The 15,542-nt window shown below is 36.9% G+C and overlaps 1 protein-coding gene across 2 annotated transcripts; it reads right to left on the minus strand.

Annotated features, from left to right (window-relative positions):
- Positions 1-385: 385 nt before the first annotated feature.
- On the minus strand, positions 386-14,036 carry LOC121425264 (galactocerebrosidase-like). Of its 2 annotated transcripts, none has more exons than XM_041621288.1 (15): positions 13,890-14,036; positions 13,378-13,446; positions 12,610-12,762; positions 11,504-11,668; positions 9,620-9,786; positions 9,048-9,165; positions 8,087-8,249; positions 7,319-7,452; positions 5,533-5,622; positions 4,688-4,777; positions 4,200-4,341; positions 3,289-3,463; positions 1,954-2,111; positions 1,547-1,623; positions 386-1,236 (listed from the first exon to the last, which is right to left on the minus strand). In XM_041621288.1, exons 1-15 carry the CDS (start codon positions 14,025-14,027, stop codon positions 1,084-1,086), a joined length of 1,992 nt encoding a protein of 663 aa, XP_041477222.1. In that variant the 5' UTR covers positions 14,028-14,036; the 3' UTR covers positions 386-1,083. The 2 variants fall into 2 exon arrangements, with proteins under 2 accessions (XP_041477222.1, XP_041477221.1); XM_041621287.1 differs by lacking the exon at positions 9,620-9,786 and adding an exon at positions 10,798-10,964.
- Positions 14,037-15,542: the final 1,506 nt, after the last annotated feature.

Consider the following 15,542-nt stretch of genomic DNA (forward strand, 5'->3'; position numbering starts at 1 on the left):
GTATGTTATGCTGCAGTCAGAGGTCACATGTTAAGGTCAACGTTAAAGTCTACAGGCAAGACTCTCTAATGACTTTTAACTCTGCAACCGCAAGTCACTTTTCACCCAAACTTGGATTGTAGATGTAGTTTGGAGACCTGCATGTCATGGTAAGGTCAAACGTCATTTTCAGGTCAACGTTAAAGTTTACGTGCAAGAATCTCTTATGACACATAATCCTGCAACTGTAAGTCACTTTTCGACCAAACTTGGGTTGTAGGTGTAGTTAGGAGGCCTCCATGTCATGCTGCAGTCAGAGGTCACATCGTGAGGTCAAAGGTCATTTTCAGGTCAACATTAAATGTGCAAGACTCTTATGACAAGTGTTATTCCATCCCAGTCATTTCACAATGAAATTTTGATACAATTCTGTTGGGTGCCCTCGCAAATCACTATATTTCTGGTTATTTTCATAAGTGGGCAAGACACAAATTTGCTTATGCCTTCTTATGATTGACCACTATGGCCTCCAACCTTTTATTAAGATTCATGATATACAACTTTTCTTAAAATTGTTCTCAATAGAACACATCATTGTCAGGTACATGTACACAATGACATCAATAACATGTCCAGAGACAATGGCCCGTATTCTGAAGTCAGGTTTCACTTAGACCGCGGTCTAACTCTGCTTAAATCATGGGGAGCTAAAATTTCAAAAATTCTTTTTATATTGTATATTTCTTGTTTCCTATCTTGTTTCCTTTTGCTTTCATAATGAAGAAATTATTCCTAGACAATTATCAATTTGAGTGTCAAATGAGTTAAAAAAGTGGATTTTAATTGTTAAGGATTTGTGCCCAAATTGGCTTTCCATAGTTAAACCACAACTTTAAACAAAGGTTTGATTTAAACCCCAAGTTCAGAATACGGGCCAATGACACTATCAATTTTCCTCATTCACACATGCAGGAGCTAAGTCTTTAGTATATCTTTGCACAGAGATCTCACGTCATATTTCATATTTAAAGCCAGAATGAATGACAAAGTTTAATATCAAATTGAAACTTCAGAATAGTTTGATATTCCTATCTTTCTTTCATATCAAGAAGCAGAATTAATGGCAAAGTTATCAAATTGAACTGGAGAATAGTCGGATGTTCCTATAGCAATCCATCCATGATGTGGCAGTACTGCTGGAATGTCGTCCCAGTCAAATACTTGAACTCCATTAATTGAGCCTTTAGCTTCTCCACCCTACAAAAAATATAAAAATCATTAAAATATCTTCATTATCATTCTCATATTATCAGTGATAATGATCATCATAATCACTGTTATCATCATCATGCACGATCATCTTATTGTTTAATCCCACTCAGTTGGTTTGATAGAGATATTGAAATTTAGTAGTTGAACAAGCTGATTTTCAGTCTGCAATGACCATATTAAACTGTTTATTCAGTTCTTAATTTCACTGGTCCAGAGAAATCATTGGTCAGAGGTTCTGGCGACTCCCCCCCAAAAAAAACAACAACACCCTGTTGCCCCATTAGCAAATACTTACGATGACAGTTAGCTGAACTTTGGCCCAAGTGTTTCCAATTGTCGGTGCTGTACCGGTCTTCACAACACTTCTACCTTCTGGAAAATAAAGAAAAAGAAGAGAAAAACTCTGTTTAGGTTCCGATTTGAGCGAGGTGGTACTAAACCCAATGAAAGTAAAGGTAAATAAGACATCTGTGATCACATGACTGACATAGCAATTAAGATATCGTTGTACTTGTTTAGGGGGTCAATTCAGGGAATATTTGTCAAGGGTACCATTTTGTTTCCAATACTTGTTAAGGGTAGGGTTTCACACGCTAATACTTAACGGGTGCATTCCAAAGGGTTCCAAAGGGCGGATGTTAGTACCTTCACCCATATATGAAGCGTTCACTTTGTTCTTATAAACCAGACCTGTAAACTCACCCATATCAGAGGTAACATTATATTTGCCACTACCACCGATCCAGAAGAAGATTCCCTCTGATCCAGTGGTCTTACACCCACCAACATCCACACGGACAGCAAGGATAGCACCAGATAAAGATGGTACATTTACATCAATGCTGAAGCTAACATCACGCCTGCGGGATAGAGAGACACAACAAGACTGTCAATACTACAGCTCCATTAGGCTGGCGTTTTGATGACGTTCCACAGACAAATTGTGTTTACAAACGACGATAAACAAACACAGCTGATGAAGACTTCATCCTCATGAGCTTTCCTGGGCCCCATCTTACAAAGAGTTCCGATCAATCGTAACTCTTTGGAAATCCATTAGTGTCATACTTTTTTCTACAGACAATGTGGACATTATCCTTTGTAAACAAAGAGAAGCTCAGTTAATTTTCAAGAACAATGAATGCATGAATAAACGTCATAGCTAGAAATTTTTTTGAACAAACATGCATAATAGATGTCGACTTTGCTGGCCATCCATAGTTGTGATCGATCGGATCAATCCGACTGTTTGTAAGACAGGGCACAGGGATAAAGAGGATGGCGTTAGTCATAGCATAGTGTTGTAACAAACCTTTCAAGCTTTCTTTTTTTTTCTGAGGACAATGAATTGCATTGACTATAAAGCTGACTATTCTGAGGTGTTGAATTATTGTTTTAATGCCTCAAATATGGAGTAGTGTGATTGTGTGTGTGTGTGGCACTCTGTAACCAAAAGAAAAAAGACACGATATCAAATGACTATTGAATATTGTGTATCTATTCACTCAATTATGCTAATACAGTAATTTGTATGCCTCTGCTGACTGCAGGCATTTGATTTTGGGGTTATCTGTCTGTCTCTTCGCCTCGCGTACAATAACTGAAGAACTGATTAAAGGTTCCACTTGAAACTTGATTCATGTATGCATATAGGAGGAATGATGATCTGATCTCATTTTTGGGGTCATGATGTCAAAGTTGACTGAGGTTAATACAGTTTGACAATATGTAGAGATGCCATTAAGTTCAAAGACCAGCTGTGTGTCAGATTTTCTGCAACTTGGCCAGAGATCTGTCACTGTCTAATAATGTATATTGGGATGGGCTGTGATACACGTGTCAGAAAGAGATTCGAGGGGATGAGCACGAGTCTTTATTGTAGGAATCTCACGCATGATAGATGAGACATGGCACATCTGCAATTATAGGTGTGTTATATATTCTTGATCTCAGAGTGACAGAGGGATGAATTTAGACTGTGTACAGTTGAAATTCCATGTAGTTAATATAGACTGTCATTTTTCTTAACCTCCTCACCATGTGTGATTTCCAATCACTGAGATCGGGTGATGGGCCTCGGGGCACCAACTCACTGGAAATGAGGTTGCTACTTGTTGCATTACATTGTTGTGACTGATGTTCCCAGAATCTCGGATTTCAAAGCACCCAGCTTGGTCTGTGAAAAAGTTGGCCTCGCTGTACACTGGATACTCTGTTGGAAAATGAAAAAATATATAATAGAGAATTTGTATTCATACTGAGCCAAAGAAGACCATATCATATATATATATTTCCTCCTCCATATTCATTTGAGTGTAACCCTTCTACTTGCTTCATCCCTTATTTACAGTATGGCATTTGGATCATTTCAACTAGCCACATGAGTTAAGGGTCTAAACAGCCAAATTTACCCTTATTTTTTTCCTGGATACACATGCGTACACAAGAACATTTTCGCTTGAATATAACACTCGCATTTTGTGCTTCGATAGAATACAGCCGGTTAATGATCACTTCAAGCATGAACGGTTTTTGACGTGGCTGACAAATTTGCACCACGATGAACACTCTTGACTAGTGGGCAATTGCAGAGCTAGCATTGTCCGTCGGGGTGTTCAGTGACTGCAGTGTGTACAGAAAGCATATTCTGCTTATCATGGTCTGCCTATCTCCATTACCTAATATAATCTATTTTACTAAGCATCACATTCACAGTGTATATTCATAAATATATATTCATTGCTGACTATCAAAGTGTGCATGTAATTTCAGTAAGATAAAGCTAAAATAAGATGATGAACAAGTTAAATGATCAAGAAGATGTAGTAGCATATATCGTCACTGCGCCATCATGAAGACTCGGGCTTTTACTCAATTTTTTTTTTTCACATTTTCATATCAAAGAGGATAAACGTTTAGAAAAATGTAAATGAAGAAATATATCTTACCATCAAAATTATCAGTGTATTTGGTGGGAAAGGGCTTTGATGGGGGAGGGTCAGGGTATTTTCCTTTCATTCCATTGGTCAGGGTTGTCAGCGTGTAGATTTCATCAGGGTCAAGGGTTATATTAAACTGACCATTCATAACCTGTAGAAGAACAAACAAAAAACAATATGGAATCGAGACAAAAGGTGTGGTGCAAGAAAATATTTGCAATCAATATTCTGTTGCAATTTCACAAGTGATATATCAATCATAACTGTAGTAAATCAGATTACACTGTTTGTTTCATGTCTCAATTAATTTCAAAACTTGTGATTGATTTAGGGACCGAAGGTAGACTTGCAATTGATCGCAAGTTTGTTGCAACAACCCATAAATGTTTTCTAGACTGCATGCAGGTAAAATCTAAGCTGAGGAATAACTGCTCTACTTTCTGTTCTTTTCAACTTAAAAAATTCACAAAACGAAAAAGAAGGTCACCATTACTTACCTGTATAGGGCTTTTCTTTGAAAAATATACTGAAGAATTTCCTCCATAGCCAGGCTTTGAGTAGAACACATTAAGAGACTTTATAGAAGCCTAGAAGAAAACACAAATACGATTTATCATCTCTCTTCACTGTACATACAGGTATCACTAGGGGTATATCAGAATATTTTGAATTACTTATTTTGAATGATCAATTACTCTATGGAGCGTTCCACCCCCCCCCCCCCCCCAAGAAAGCAAGTTATCAATGTTATATAACCAATGAAATAGACAAATGACCTATCATTGTAAAGTTCAGAATATCCTCTTTCATCTTGTATTTAAGTTAAATGATTCTTCATTCACATATAAGTAAATAAGGAAAAACAATTTGAAGAGAGATACTAAGAAGTCACTTGGCAGGTGATATTTGAATTTCTAAAGGAAAATAACATGTCTATAAAGTTGTCTATTTAATTTGATATTTCAATCAAAGAAAATTGTCTAAAATAACACACTTCTGTTTCTGTAAAAATAATGCTTGAATTCAAAGAATTTCATAAAATGGAGACCTTTAAAAAAATTTTAAAAAATAAAGACAATCAAAATTGGGTTATCAATGGGCTATAAAGCCCCCCAAACCCTGCCACACTAATATCTATCTACATGAAGATGAAGGTGTGGCGCTTCACGGTATGTTCAATGAAGTTTTTAGAGGCTAGCTGTCGGACTTACTCAACACTCTGTTTTGTTGATGACCAGCCATGCATGAAGTGTTTTGTTAACCATGTGATAGCTACGGTAGTCAATCCATGAAAATGCACTTCTTTCATAAAATTATTATGGAAAAAATTGAATCAACTTACAAACATGCCTTTCAAGGTGAAGGTAGCAGTCTGTCTTTGTACAGTGTAAGGTGGCAAGGGGGGCCGAATACATATTGAATGATCATGAGTCTGTTGTTGAAAAAAATCAGAGAAAAACAACACAGATTCATGAATATAACATTCAACAACAGAGGAATTCAAAGAGCAATCTGAATATAACTACCTTTTCAAAGTGAAGCTGATATTGCTAGGTAACTTCAAAATATTTAATCACATGAAACTAAAAGGTGATTATTTGCTTTATATTCCACCTGGAATTAAATTTGGGGTACAAAGGGGCACCCATAGCCTACTCCTGCAACGCTACTGCTTGCTTTCATCTGGCTGGTGCATTTACTGGTGATAGCCAGCCGAATCCAGGGCCCACGTCGGAGGCAGCCGACAACGATCACCTCAACCGAGCAGAGCTGGACACTTGTGGAAACTTGTATCTGTTATGACGCAAACACGCTTTAAGGTCTCAACACCGGACCACACCTGATGCTTAATCACCATGTTTGGATGAATATCTGTCACCTGGGCAATTGACTGAGTAAAAAGACTGACTGACTGGATCTCCCAAGAAAACTACCAGAAAGGCTTCTGAAATTACATTCAACTCTGCATCTTCAAGAGTGGATGAAGTCAATTCTTCCCCAAATACAGTAATGACAACATGAAATCAGATCAAAGGGACATTTTCTTTGATTTCAAACCAGAAGGACTCAAAATAGCCCATCTGAATATATGTACCATTCATAGGCGGCGGAAGCGGGGGGGGACGTTTTTTTTTTTTTTTGCTTGTCAAAAATTTTTGGTTAGCAACTCATAAAAAAAAAAAATTTGGGGGGGCGCTTGTCCAATTTTTTAACTGTCCATCCCAAAATTTCAGGTGGACACCCCCTAAATTTTTTGTCTTCCGCCGCCAATGGTACCATTGTAGCTATACCTGAAGATTGGTGACATAGGAATTATGTCTAAATATCCATCTAACATAATGACCTTCTCTGAAACCCATTTGGATGAGATTATCAATGATGCAGAAGTAAACTATTAAAGGATATCGTCTTGAAAGAAGGACCAAACCCATCAAGGGGAAGGGGTTGCAATCTACAAAAGAAACATAATGTACAGTCATACAGTATGCTGTCATTGAAAATATATGGGTGGAAGTAAAATTATCACACAGAAGTCCACTGATGGTTGGCGCATTCGATCATCCCCTAATTCCAACATTGCTTATTACAAATCAATGGACGCATCAATCTGACATATGGTTGTGGTCTTGAATGTTATATCCTAGGTGACTTCAACTACAAAAGGTATGGCAACTGAGAAATGAAATTTCAGTGTTAGAAAGTGGTGTAATCAGTTTGACCTCAGACAGATTAATGATGATTCAACAAGAGTTACTGAAAATATTTCCACACTCATAGACTTAATTTCAACAAATTGACCCATCAATGTGCCTAAAAGGTGTTGTCATTCATGGTTTGAGTGATCATAGGTTTTAAGCTGCTCAAGTGAGACTCGCTGGGTGTATGTACATGTATGTGTAGTTATATTTTAATAAAGTTTACATAAACTTCATTATCACTGTAACAAGTTACTCATTTTTTTGTTTGATTAATGTCACACCATGAAATGGTTATCTCACAAGTAGTTCACCATCTCCAATTCAGTATTAAAAAAAGTTAAATAAATCTGAATGACAGTTTTAAATGGAGCCCTGATTAAGAGACAATTTTCATCCCAGTGCTCAGCACATGTGAGCTATGGAGCTTACCATTGTTTCTATGATGATTGTGAGGTTATTGCTATCAGTAAGACTAACATAGCTCCCTCCTTGCTTTAGGTGGCCTGATCCTGATCCCCGTAAGTAATACTTCCAGCCCGGTGAAGAAAACTGAGTGGTATGGGCTTTGAAGAAAAAAAGAAGTATGAGAATAATTGTATAAATAGCCAGAAACGAAATGTATGATGTCGACAAAGACAAAGTTATGATATTTTGACCAAAGAAGAAAATAAAAGGTTGTAAAATCGATATATTTGGTAAAACATTATTACTGGAAAAACATAGATATAATAAAATATCTTGGGTTGCTCTTTTCCAAGTTATAAAAGGACAAAATATATTAACACTGAATGGAGCAAACTTCATTGGGCAACTGCTTAACCCAGAAAATTTTAACTGATCTCTTTTTTTGCCATGTTTGTCCCTCATAATGACTATAGTTCCATTACCGGGGTAATTTTTAAGCCTGTTTTCGATCAATTGCACACAGCCTAACAGCCAGTGGCGGACCGTGACCCGAAGGAGACAAATGAATGGAGGGGCACTGTATTGTTTGTGAACAATGCTGTGCCCCTCCAATGCTTTGTCTCCGCCGGGACAAGGTCCGCCACTGCTACCAGCCTAATATAATAATTTAAAGAGAGCTTACATTTGTATCTAGATAGATCTAGATGATGAGCTCATTTCTATCATTTGTAAACTTTCTTTCAAATGTTAGCAAATCAGCCTTTCTTAACAACAGTGCTATGCTGTACATACCAGTAATCCAGATAGGACCGTCCACCTCATAGTTACCAGACCACGGCTCTTCAGCGGTCATTAACCCACAACGACCGTATGGTAAAGTTCCATAATAGCTGGCAATCAGGTTCCATGATATTGTACTCGTCATATTTCCATTCACATAGTTCTGATTTAATATCTGTACAGAGGAATACAACAAAAGGGTGTGATGGGTTTCGAAGGATATCAATGTGACTATTCCCAGGAGGGGGAAATCACACATCTTTGAGATAAATTGGTGTTTTTATTGACTAGATACCAAAAGACTCGTAGGCCTTCTTTCGAACTCTGGTTTAATTAGACTCTGGTCTAAACTTGTGGTATAACTATGGAAAGCCAGCTGTGACACTTAAGTCTAACAATGCAAGTTCATTTTATCAGCTCATTTGACTCTCAAATCATTCGTAAATGTCAAGAAATAATAACTTAACTTTTTTCTTCACTGTTAAAGCATGGGGAAAGAGAAAAATAAACATAACAACCATTGTAAACGCACCTTTGACGTTTTCAGCTCCTATAATTTTAACACTGAGTTAGACCATGGTGTAAATTAAAACAGAATTCATAATATGAGCCCAATTTATTTAGCTTTTATATCATTTTCATTGAAAGTTCTTTCAAAGATAACACCATCTGTGAACAAAGGAAACAAATCATTCTAAAGAAGCATTCAGCATAATTTTATTTTTCATGAATAAGGTGTATCAAATATGGGTAAAATGTTGCCATATCAGTGAAAGTCAAAATCTTGTACATATCTAGTATGTTTGGGCAATCTTACACTAAGTAAAATGATGAAATCTACACTGACAAGCAGGTCCATTAAAGGTTGCAAATGCAATTAACATGTTGGAAGGTGCATTATTATTACTTGAGAATGTCTTGCTTATTTTGTTATCAGCAAAAAAATTGAAAAAGAGAAAAGTTGATTGATTACCCTTGCCCAGCATCCTGCTCCTACATTGTCATTTTTTGTACTGTAGTCTTCACTGGACCAAAGGGTCTTTCTTGTTTCTGTAGTGTAGTTAGTCACATATGTACCAGGGTAATGAAATCTGAAGAAAAAAAGTATTGCAACAAAAACATTTTAAAAAGCATATGATTTTCACACAATTGAAAGTCACAGCAAATTAAGTTCAGATTAAGCAGGTCACCAAATCTTTATCAGGCATCACACCAACAGAAAAGGTCTCAACAAGCTGTCTCCTCCTTCTGTTCAATTAGATTTTTAGTCTGACCAAATTTCATTGTCATTTGCTTAATCTGCAACAGGTCATCTTATGAACTATGGGTTGTTGATATAATCTAATGTTATCAACTATCAGCTAGCACCCATCACTAGTTGCACAATGTGAAATAAGAAATTAGGCCTTGCAACAAGAAATGACCCTCCTCTCCTAAAATATCAAATACCAAAAAATAACATCCCAAGCCCTGTGCACACATTCCCATAACTAATACCATTTACAGTTTGATTTCAATAGATTAAAATTCCCTGAGATTAATTACCCTAAGACCTGAATAGCTTTGGCAAGATCTATATCATGAAGGACATCTCGACTGATAGCCGACCCTCCATCAGCAGCGACTATCCGAGTTCCCATCATGCCACTGGAGTCTAGCATTTGGCGTAACTGCTTTATATAATCTTTGTTGTACGTTCTTTCATTCCATATCTTTGGAGTGCAAGGTTGAAGCATGCAAGTGCAGAAATGTTAAAATGCAATGAAACAAATATGAAAGAGAAGGGGAAAGAAAATCAAGACAAGGCTAGTATTTGATGGATAAGTTAGTGTGGTGGCAATATTGCAAGTTTGGCACTGAATAATGAAGCTGAGTTGACCGATGACACAACATTTGCTCTTGGGCTCATTTCATAAAGGACTTGCAACTGTTATACCTTTGCAATTATGGCAACTTCCATGGTAACAGGGCTCAGCAGCCAATCAAAATCAATGTTAATATGATAGTTGCCATAATGGCAAAGTTACAACAGTTGTAACTCTTTATGAAATGGTCCCCTGGTCTTTATATCTCTGAGGGCGTAGGGTTAGAGTTAAATTTATGATAGAGTTTTTGTTTCAGAATAGGAATGAGGGTTCATGTAGTTTGCGAGGTTAGATTTTATGTTTGGCTTATCAATATCATACAGATTTTCTATCAGAGCAACTGTCTCCAGAGCAAGTGTCACGTAATCGAGTTGACCATTATCCTTGGCTAGATCTCCGATCCCCATTAGCTGGCTGTTAATCATGGCAAATCAGTGAAATGATAGGAGTGCAAAAAGTATTCATGACAAAGCAAAAAAATAAAAATAAATCAAAATGTTGGGATGAAATCTAAGCAAATTAGACCAAATAAATATGGAAGAAAGATGATCAGCAGAGAAAAGTTTAGAGTAATTTGGCCTCCAGAGTGTCCCAAAAAGTGTTTGTAGGGTGCAAAATCATTGGGTTCATTGGTTGAATTTAATAGGCAAACACAAACAACAGGGAAATATCCACCGTAATGAAAACATTATTATTTTCTCCCACGAGCAAAACAAGTTTTGGCAGGAATATATCCAGAACTGTGAATACAAAGATGAAGTTAAAAGTTATTAGCTGTGCAGCAGAGAGTATGGAGGGCAGCATGCAGGAAGGGCAAAGTCAAAAGAAAAGAGTGACGTCCAATCAAGCATGCTTTACCCTAGGATGCTAACAGCAGCAGCCAATTCAGGATCTTTTAATATGTCATAGCTGATCTCAAACTTTCCATCAGCTACAACAAGCTCCACTTTCTCAAAGCCAGCATCATTCAGCGTTTGTCTCAATAGTTTGATATAATCTATATTGTATGCCTTCTCATTCCAGATCTATATCAATGGGAGAAATTAAGTATTATTGCAAAGTCATAATACATGTACTTGATAAATTCATTCAAACATAATAATAATCAGTTTTTATATTTCATAATGCAAATTGCAATTAAGCTCCTTAGTGCTCTAAAAAAGTGGAATGAGAAAGAATAAACCTGAAATTGAGAGAATCAAGATAATGTGATCTATACACAACCTTTCTTTCATGGTAATGATTATTAATACTTGTTTTGATGGAAGATGGGGGGGGGGGCTATGGCACATTGGTCAATGAACATTACCAATAAATATTATTCAAGAAATCCTAAATGAAATAGAGTAGTAATTATTAAAAAAAAACTGCCAATGTATTGTACATTTTACAGTTCACTAGTTAATGTGAGAACAATAAAAAGGGACACACAGATACCTGAAAACACAATGCCTCTAACAACTAAATGGTGGGCAGAGTGATACAATGTTAAGCCCTCAATGAAATGATTCCATATTTCATATCATAAAATACAAAAGAAATCAATGAATTAATCCATACTTACCCCTAGGTAATCTATGGTCAATCCATGTTCACTCTTTGCCCCCTGGAGCCACTTTATGATATATCTGATAGTTTGTTTAATGTCTGTGTAAGGATTGTTGGTGTAATTTCCCACCCATCCTGGCCAGCCCCATGGCAGGGCATACAGTTTGATATCTGGATTCCGCTACCAAGATCAAGGAGAAAAATAGATGTATTATTGAGAGCACACAGTGGAAATTAATTTCATCTTTACATTCTTAAAAAGCATTTCAGGTCGATTGATAATTAAGGTTTTCGATGGCACCCGCTACTTTGTAAAATCTATGTATTTAATTGTTTGAATACCATTGAAATATTCTCTCTAATTTTACAATGTTCGTTATTCGCAATTCTGCTTGTATTGCATTTCTTTTGCATATATTATGTTATTTTGAATGTTTTTATCTGTAAATATTTTCTGTTATTACATTCTTGTGTATAGGGGCCCCATGGGAGATCAACTGATGTTGAATGGGCTACCCCTTGTTGAATAAACAATAAACAAATTGAATTGTACCTCTGAAACTTGACTTTGTATTCAATTTCTTTGGAGTTACAAAGTGTAACATCATCAATTTGACATTAACTGGTAAATGGTGGCATAATACATGACCAAATGAGTACCTAATAGGCCATTGAATCAGTGTAAATTGGCCTGGAGGGTCATTCTCAGGAAAATGTCACAATTCATTGTCCCAACTATCTCTTTAGCCTGCAGCCTCGCAATCTTAATTTCTGTTCAACCTTTTGTTATAACATGGTTGAATGGCTAATTTATCACATATGAGCATGGAGGCCAGTGATGCTTTAGCTTGAAGATGTAAATGAGTAACGGTTAAACATATCTATCACTTATGACTGAAACATTATCAATTTATTTGCATTTATATTCTGGGGAGCCCGTCATGAAAGGATTTGTTGAATGTCCCATTTGGTCCAACAGTTAACATCGTCACAGCTAGTAATCATCCAATCAAAATCAAGAAAAGATGTCAGATCCGATAACTTGTTGGACAAAAATGTTGACAAAACGCTCCCCAGATATATCTTGCATGATTTCTGTTAGATCATTCTGTGAGATCATACCTTCTTTGCCTCCTTCATGAGCCACCATTCATATCCTCTTTGGTAGTTTTCATCATCAGGTGAGTGCATATGAGAAGGTTCCGTACCTTCGGTGCTCTGAGCATCTCCTCCTATCTCGACCTTTAACATATGCAAGGATGCACCAAAGTTTGGCTGGAATTACAGAGAAGAAAGAGAGAGAATGGATGAAATTAAAAGGCTAATCAAGAGGGATGTCAGGGATGCATCCCCCTCTATGATTTGTGAATCATTTATTAAACATACCAATTTAGCAATTGAAGATCTGCATCCCCTCTATTTTTAAATTCTTGACCCGCATAAACTGTATAAGCAAGGAGTGTGAAGTTGAAGTTTCAATTTCTCAGGCCCAAATTCACAAAGGTGGTTTTGAAAACTTGGTTGAACCCATGGTTTATGCAGATTTCCTCTAAATTACGCTTAATTTACCCTGTATAATGTCTAACGCTGACGCACGCTTTTGTCAATGTGCCAAATCGATGCCTGTTGAGCATGCCAATCAATGAGTCGACTCTTCTGGACAGTGGACTCATAAATGAAATAGCAAGCCAATTGAAAAACAGCACCTACATATTTGTCTCTTGGGGGTTTACCTAGAGCTGCAACAAAAGGCTATCTATCGTATTTTGAAAAAGGTTCATATACTCTTTGTTGTATTATTGGGTAGAGACATTCAGTTTTCTGGACACAAGCACACTAAGAACAGAAGAATGTCATTGAGCAATATTCTATTGCCTATCAAGAACTCACCGAAAAAAGATAATCCAATATCTGACTTCTCTCTGGATCTGGATAGCTCACAAGAAGTCTTGAAGTGGCCTAAACACAGAAAAAATGATTTAGCAAAATCACTATTTCACTCTAAGGATTGTGGACTATTTTAAAGGTATTTGATCAATATATATCCTTAGTTCAAAATCAAAGAAATGCACCGATTACAAAATTTTGATCAAGTTAGAAAATTGCTGAAGGGCTGAATTAGATTGTGAATTTATCTAGTGCCACCATCGGAAACACTGGGAGAAATTCCAATCTCATTGAAACCACTGACATTCTGACAAGGATAAGGAAAGCAAATTTTCTTTATCATGATCAAATTAAAGAACAAAAAACCCCTCCCCATATCCACAAAATTATTTATTCGTGAAACTTTTACCCTCGCCCCTTTTTAGGTACAGAAAATGTTTGGTTTAGGTCCTACTTGCATTATACTCAGGAGCTGATACTAGTACAGTGCTAGCTAGCTGCACAAATCAACTTACCCCTCCACCGCTCAATCCTCCGATACCATCGAATCGAGGTCCAAGTCCGCCACTGTCATCCACCAAATAACTTGCACCTGACGCCAAACAAGCGAATACGATTGTCAGTGAAAGGATTGCAAAATAACTCGTCTCCATTCTAACTTCTACTAAAGAAAACCGTGAACCATACGCATGCATGCATAGCTTGAAATTCCAGGCTCCAGATCAGTTAGTTCTAGCCCCAATATAATGTTTAGTCAGGCCTTGGACAGATAGTTCTGAGGATTTCAATACGACATTTCCGGACCAATCGATGGTTTAAAAAGATGACTTATATTAGTTCCATAGTCATAGAGATGTCTCTAGCTACAGTCTATATAATATTACTATATGCTCTAGCTCTCTGCTCAGTTAGGATGACCACGTGATAAACCCAGATTGATCACCTGACTGTATGTACTGGTTAACGCTAAAGTGGGCGTGTCCATGATAGTGGGCGCGTCGAGATCCGAGGCAAGCGAAGATGATCCAGGGCTGATCCAGGGCCCTCCAGGTACGTACAGTGTCAGTGAGTCCATTCGTTATCTATCAAGGGCAGCCTTGGTGCCGGGGGGGGGGGGGGGGGGAGGTGCCTAGTTATCAGGACTTGGAATCAAGGAGTTAATTTTGGTAGTGGAGTAACTTCAATTGAATCTATACACAACAAAAAAAGTAAGTTCCCCCCTTGAACAAAGGAACAAACATCAATAATTTCCGAACCAATGCGAGTTTTTGATATATTTTTACATGAGCGTGTAGGTAATTTTATAAGCTACCCTCTGCCTCTGGGTAAATGTTATGGACGTATTTTACGTCATGCTTCAGTGAGCACCGTCGGAAGGCAAAAATGTCACTTTTCAAAAGTCACAAGCCATCATGACTACATGATTCCATTTCATATAGGAACTGATTCCACATTCTCATCATGAAAAATAGTCAGAAGGCTTATAAAAGGTACTTTCTAAAAGACGATGCAACTTTTTGGCTAAATATCACGGTTGAATAAACACAAATCCAAGTTTGCTATAATTTGATTTTTTACACATTTTTATCAATAAAAATGATCGAATATGATGACAATTATTTTTGGGAAGAGTATCTTCAACAATATTCATCGTTTTACAATTTAATGAACATATTGAACTTGAACAAAAAATACGATTTTCAAATATCATAGGCAAGTATTGTGTCATTTTGGTAACTGAAACTGATCTTTTATCATTTTTTCGTTATGTTCATGAGCAATTGACATGCTTCAATGATTCAAAGGCGTTTGATTAAACATTCACGCTTGAATGAACATGTGGAATATGATTAGCTCTTTTTTACGTTATTGGAAAAAATGCTATTTGTATACGGATATCTGTCACAATCCTCCTTGCATGGTTCATTTGATTTGATTTTTATGAAAATCCCGATGTTTATTGCATCAGTGAGCACACAATATTCGAAAATTATGCAAATGGGAAGAAAGTTCAAGGCCTTGGCCCCACTCTGTGCCGTATCGAATTGTTATTTTGGTGTGCGCGCCTTTTGGAGCCATGTGCGAACTTTCATGAAATAACTGTTGGCAGAAGTAACAAAAACCGTCTATGAAACAAATCCTTATTTCATATTTGTTAAAATTTTGAC

This window comes from Lytechinus variegatus, chromosome 12 (assembly GCF_018143015.1).
Source record: "Lytechinus variegatus isolate NC3 chromosome 12, Lvar_3.0, whole genome shotgun sequence".
Lineage (NCBI taxonomy): Eukaryota > Metazoa > Echinodermata > Echinoidea > Temnopleuroida > Toxopneustidae > Lytechinus > Lytechinus variegatus.

Bases quoted from the DNA above. Each gene is read 5' to 3' on its own strand.
- LOC121425264 (XM_041621288.1), bottom strand. From the start codon at position 14,027: ATGGAGACGAGTTATTTTGCAATCCTTTCACTGACAATCGTATTCGCT. The intron at 5,623-7,318 runs GTAAGCTCCATA...TTTCAACAACAG, and splicing joins CAATCATCATAGAAACAATG to ACTCATGATCATTCAATATG. The intron at 3,464-4,199 runs GTAAGATATATT...ATTTTCCAACAG, and splicing joins ATACACTGATAATTTTGATG to AGTATCCAGTGTACAGCGAG.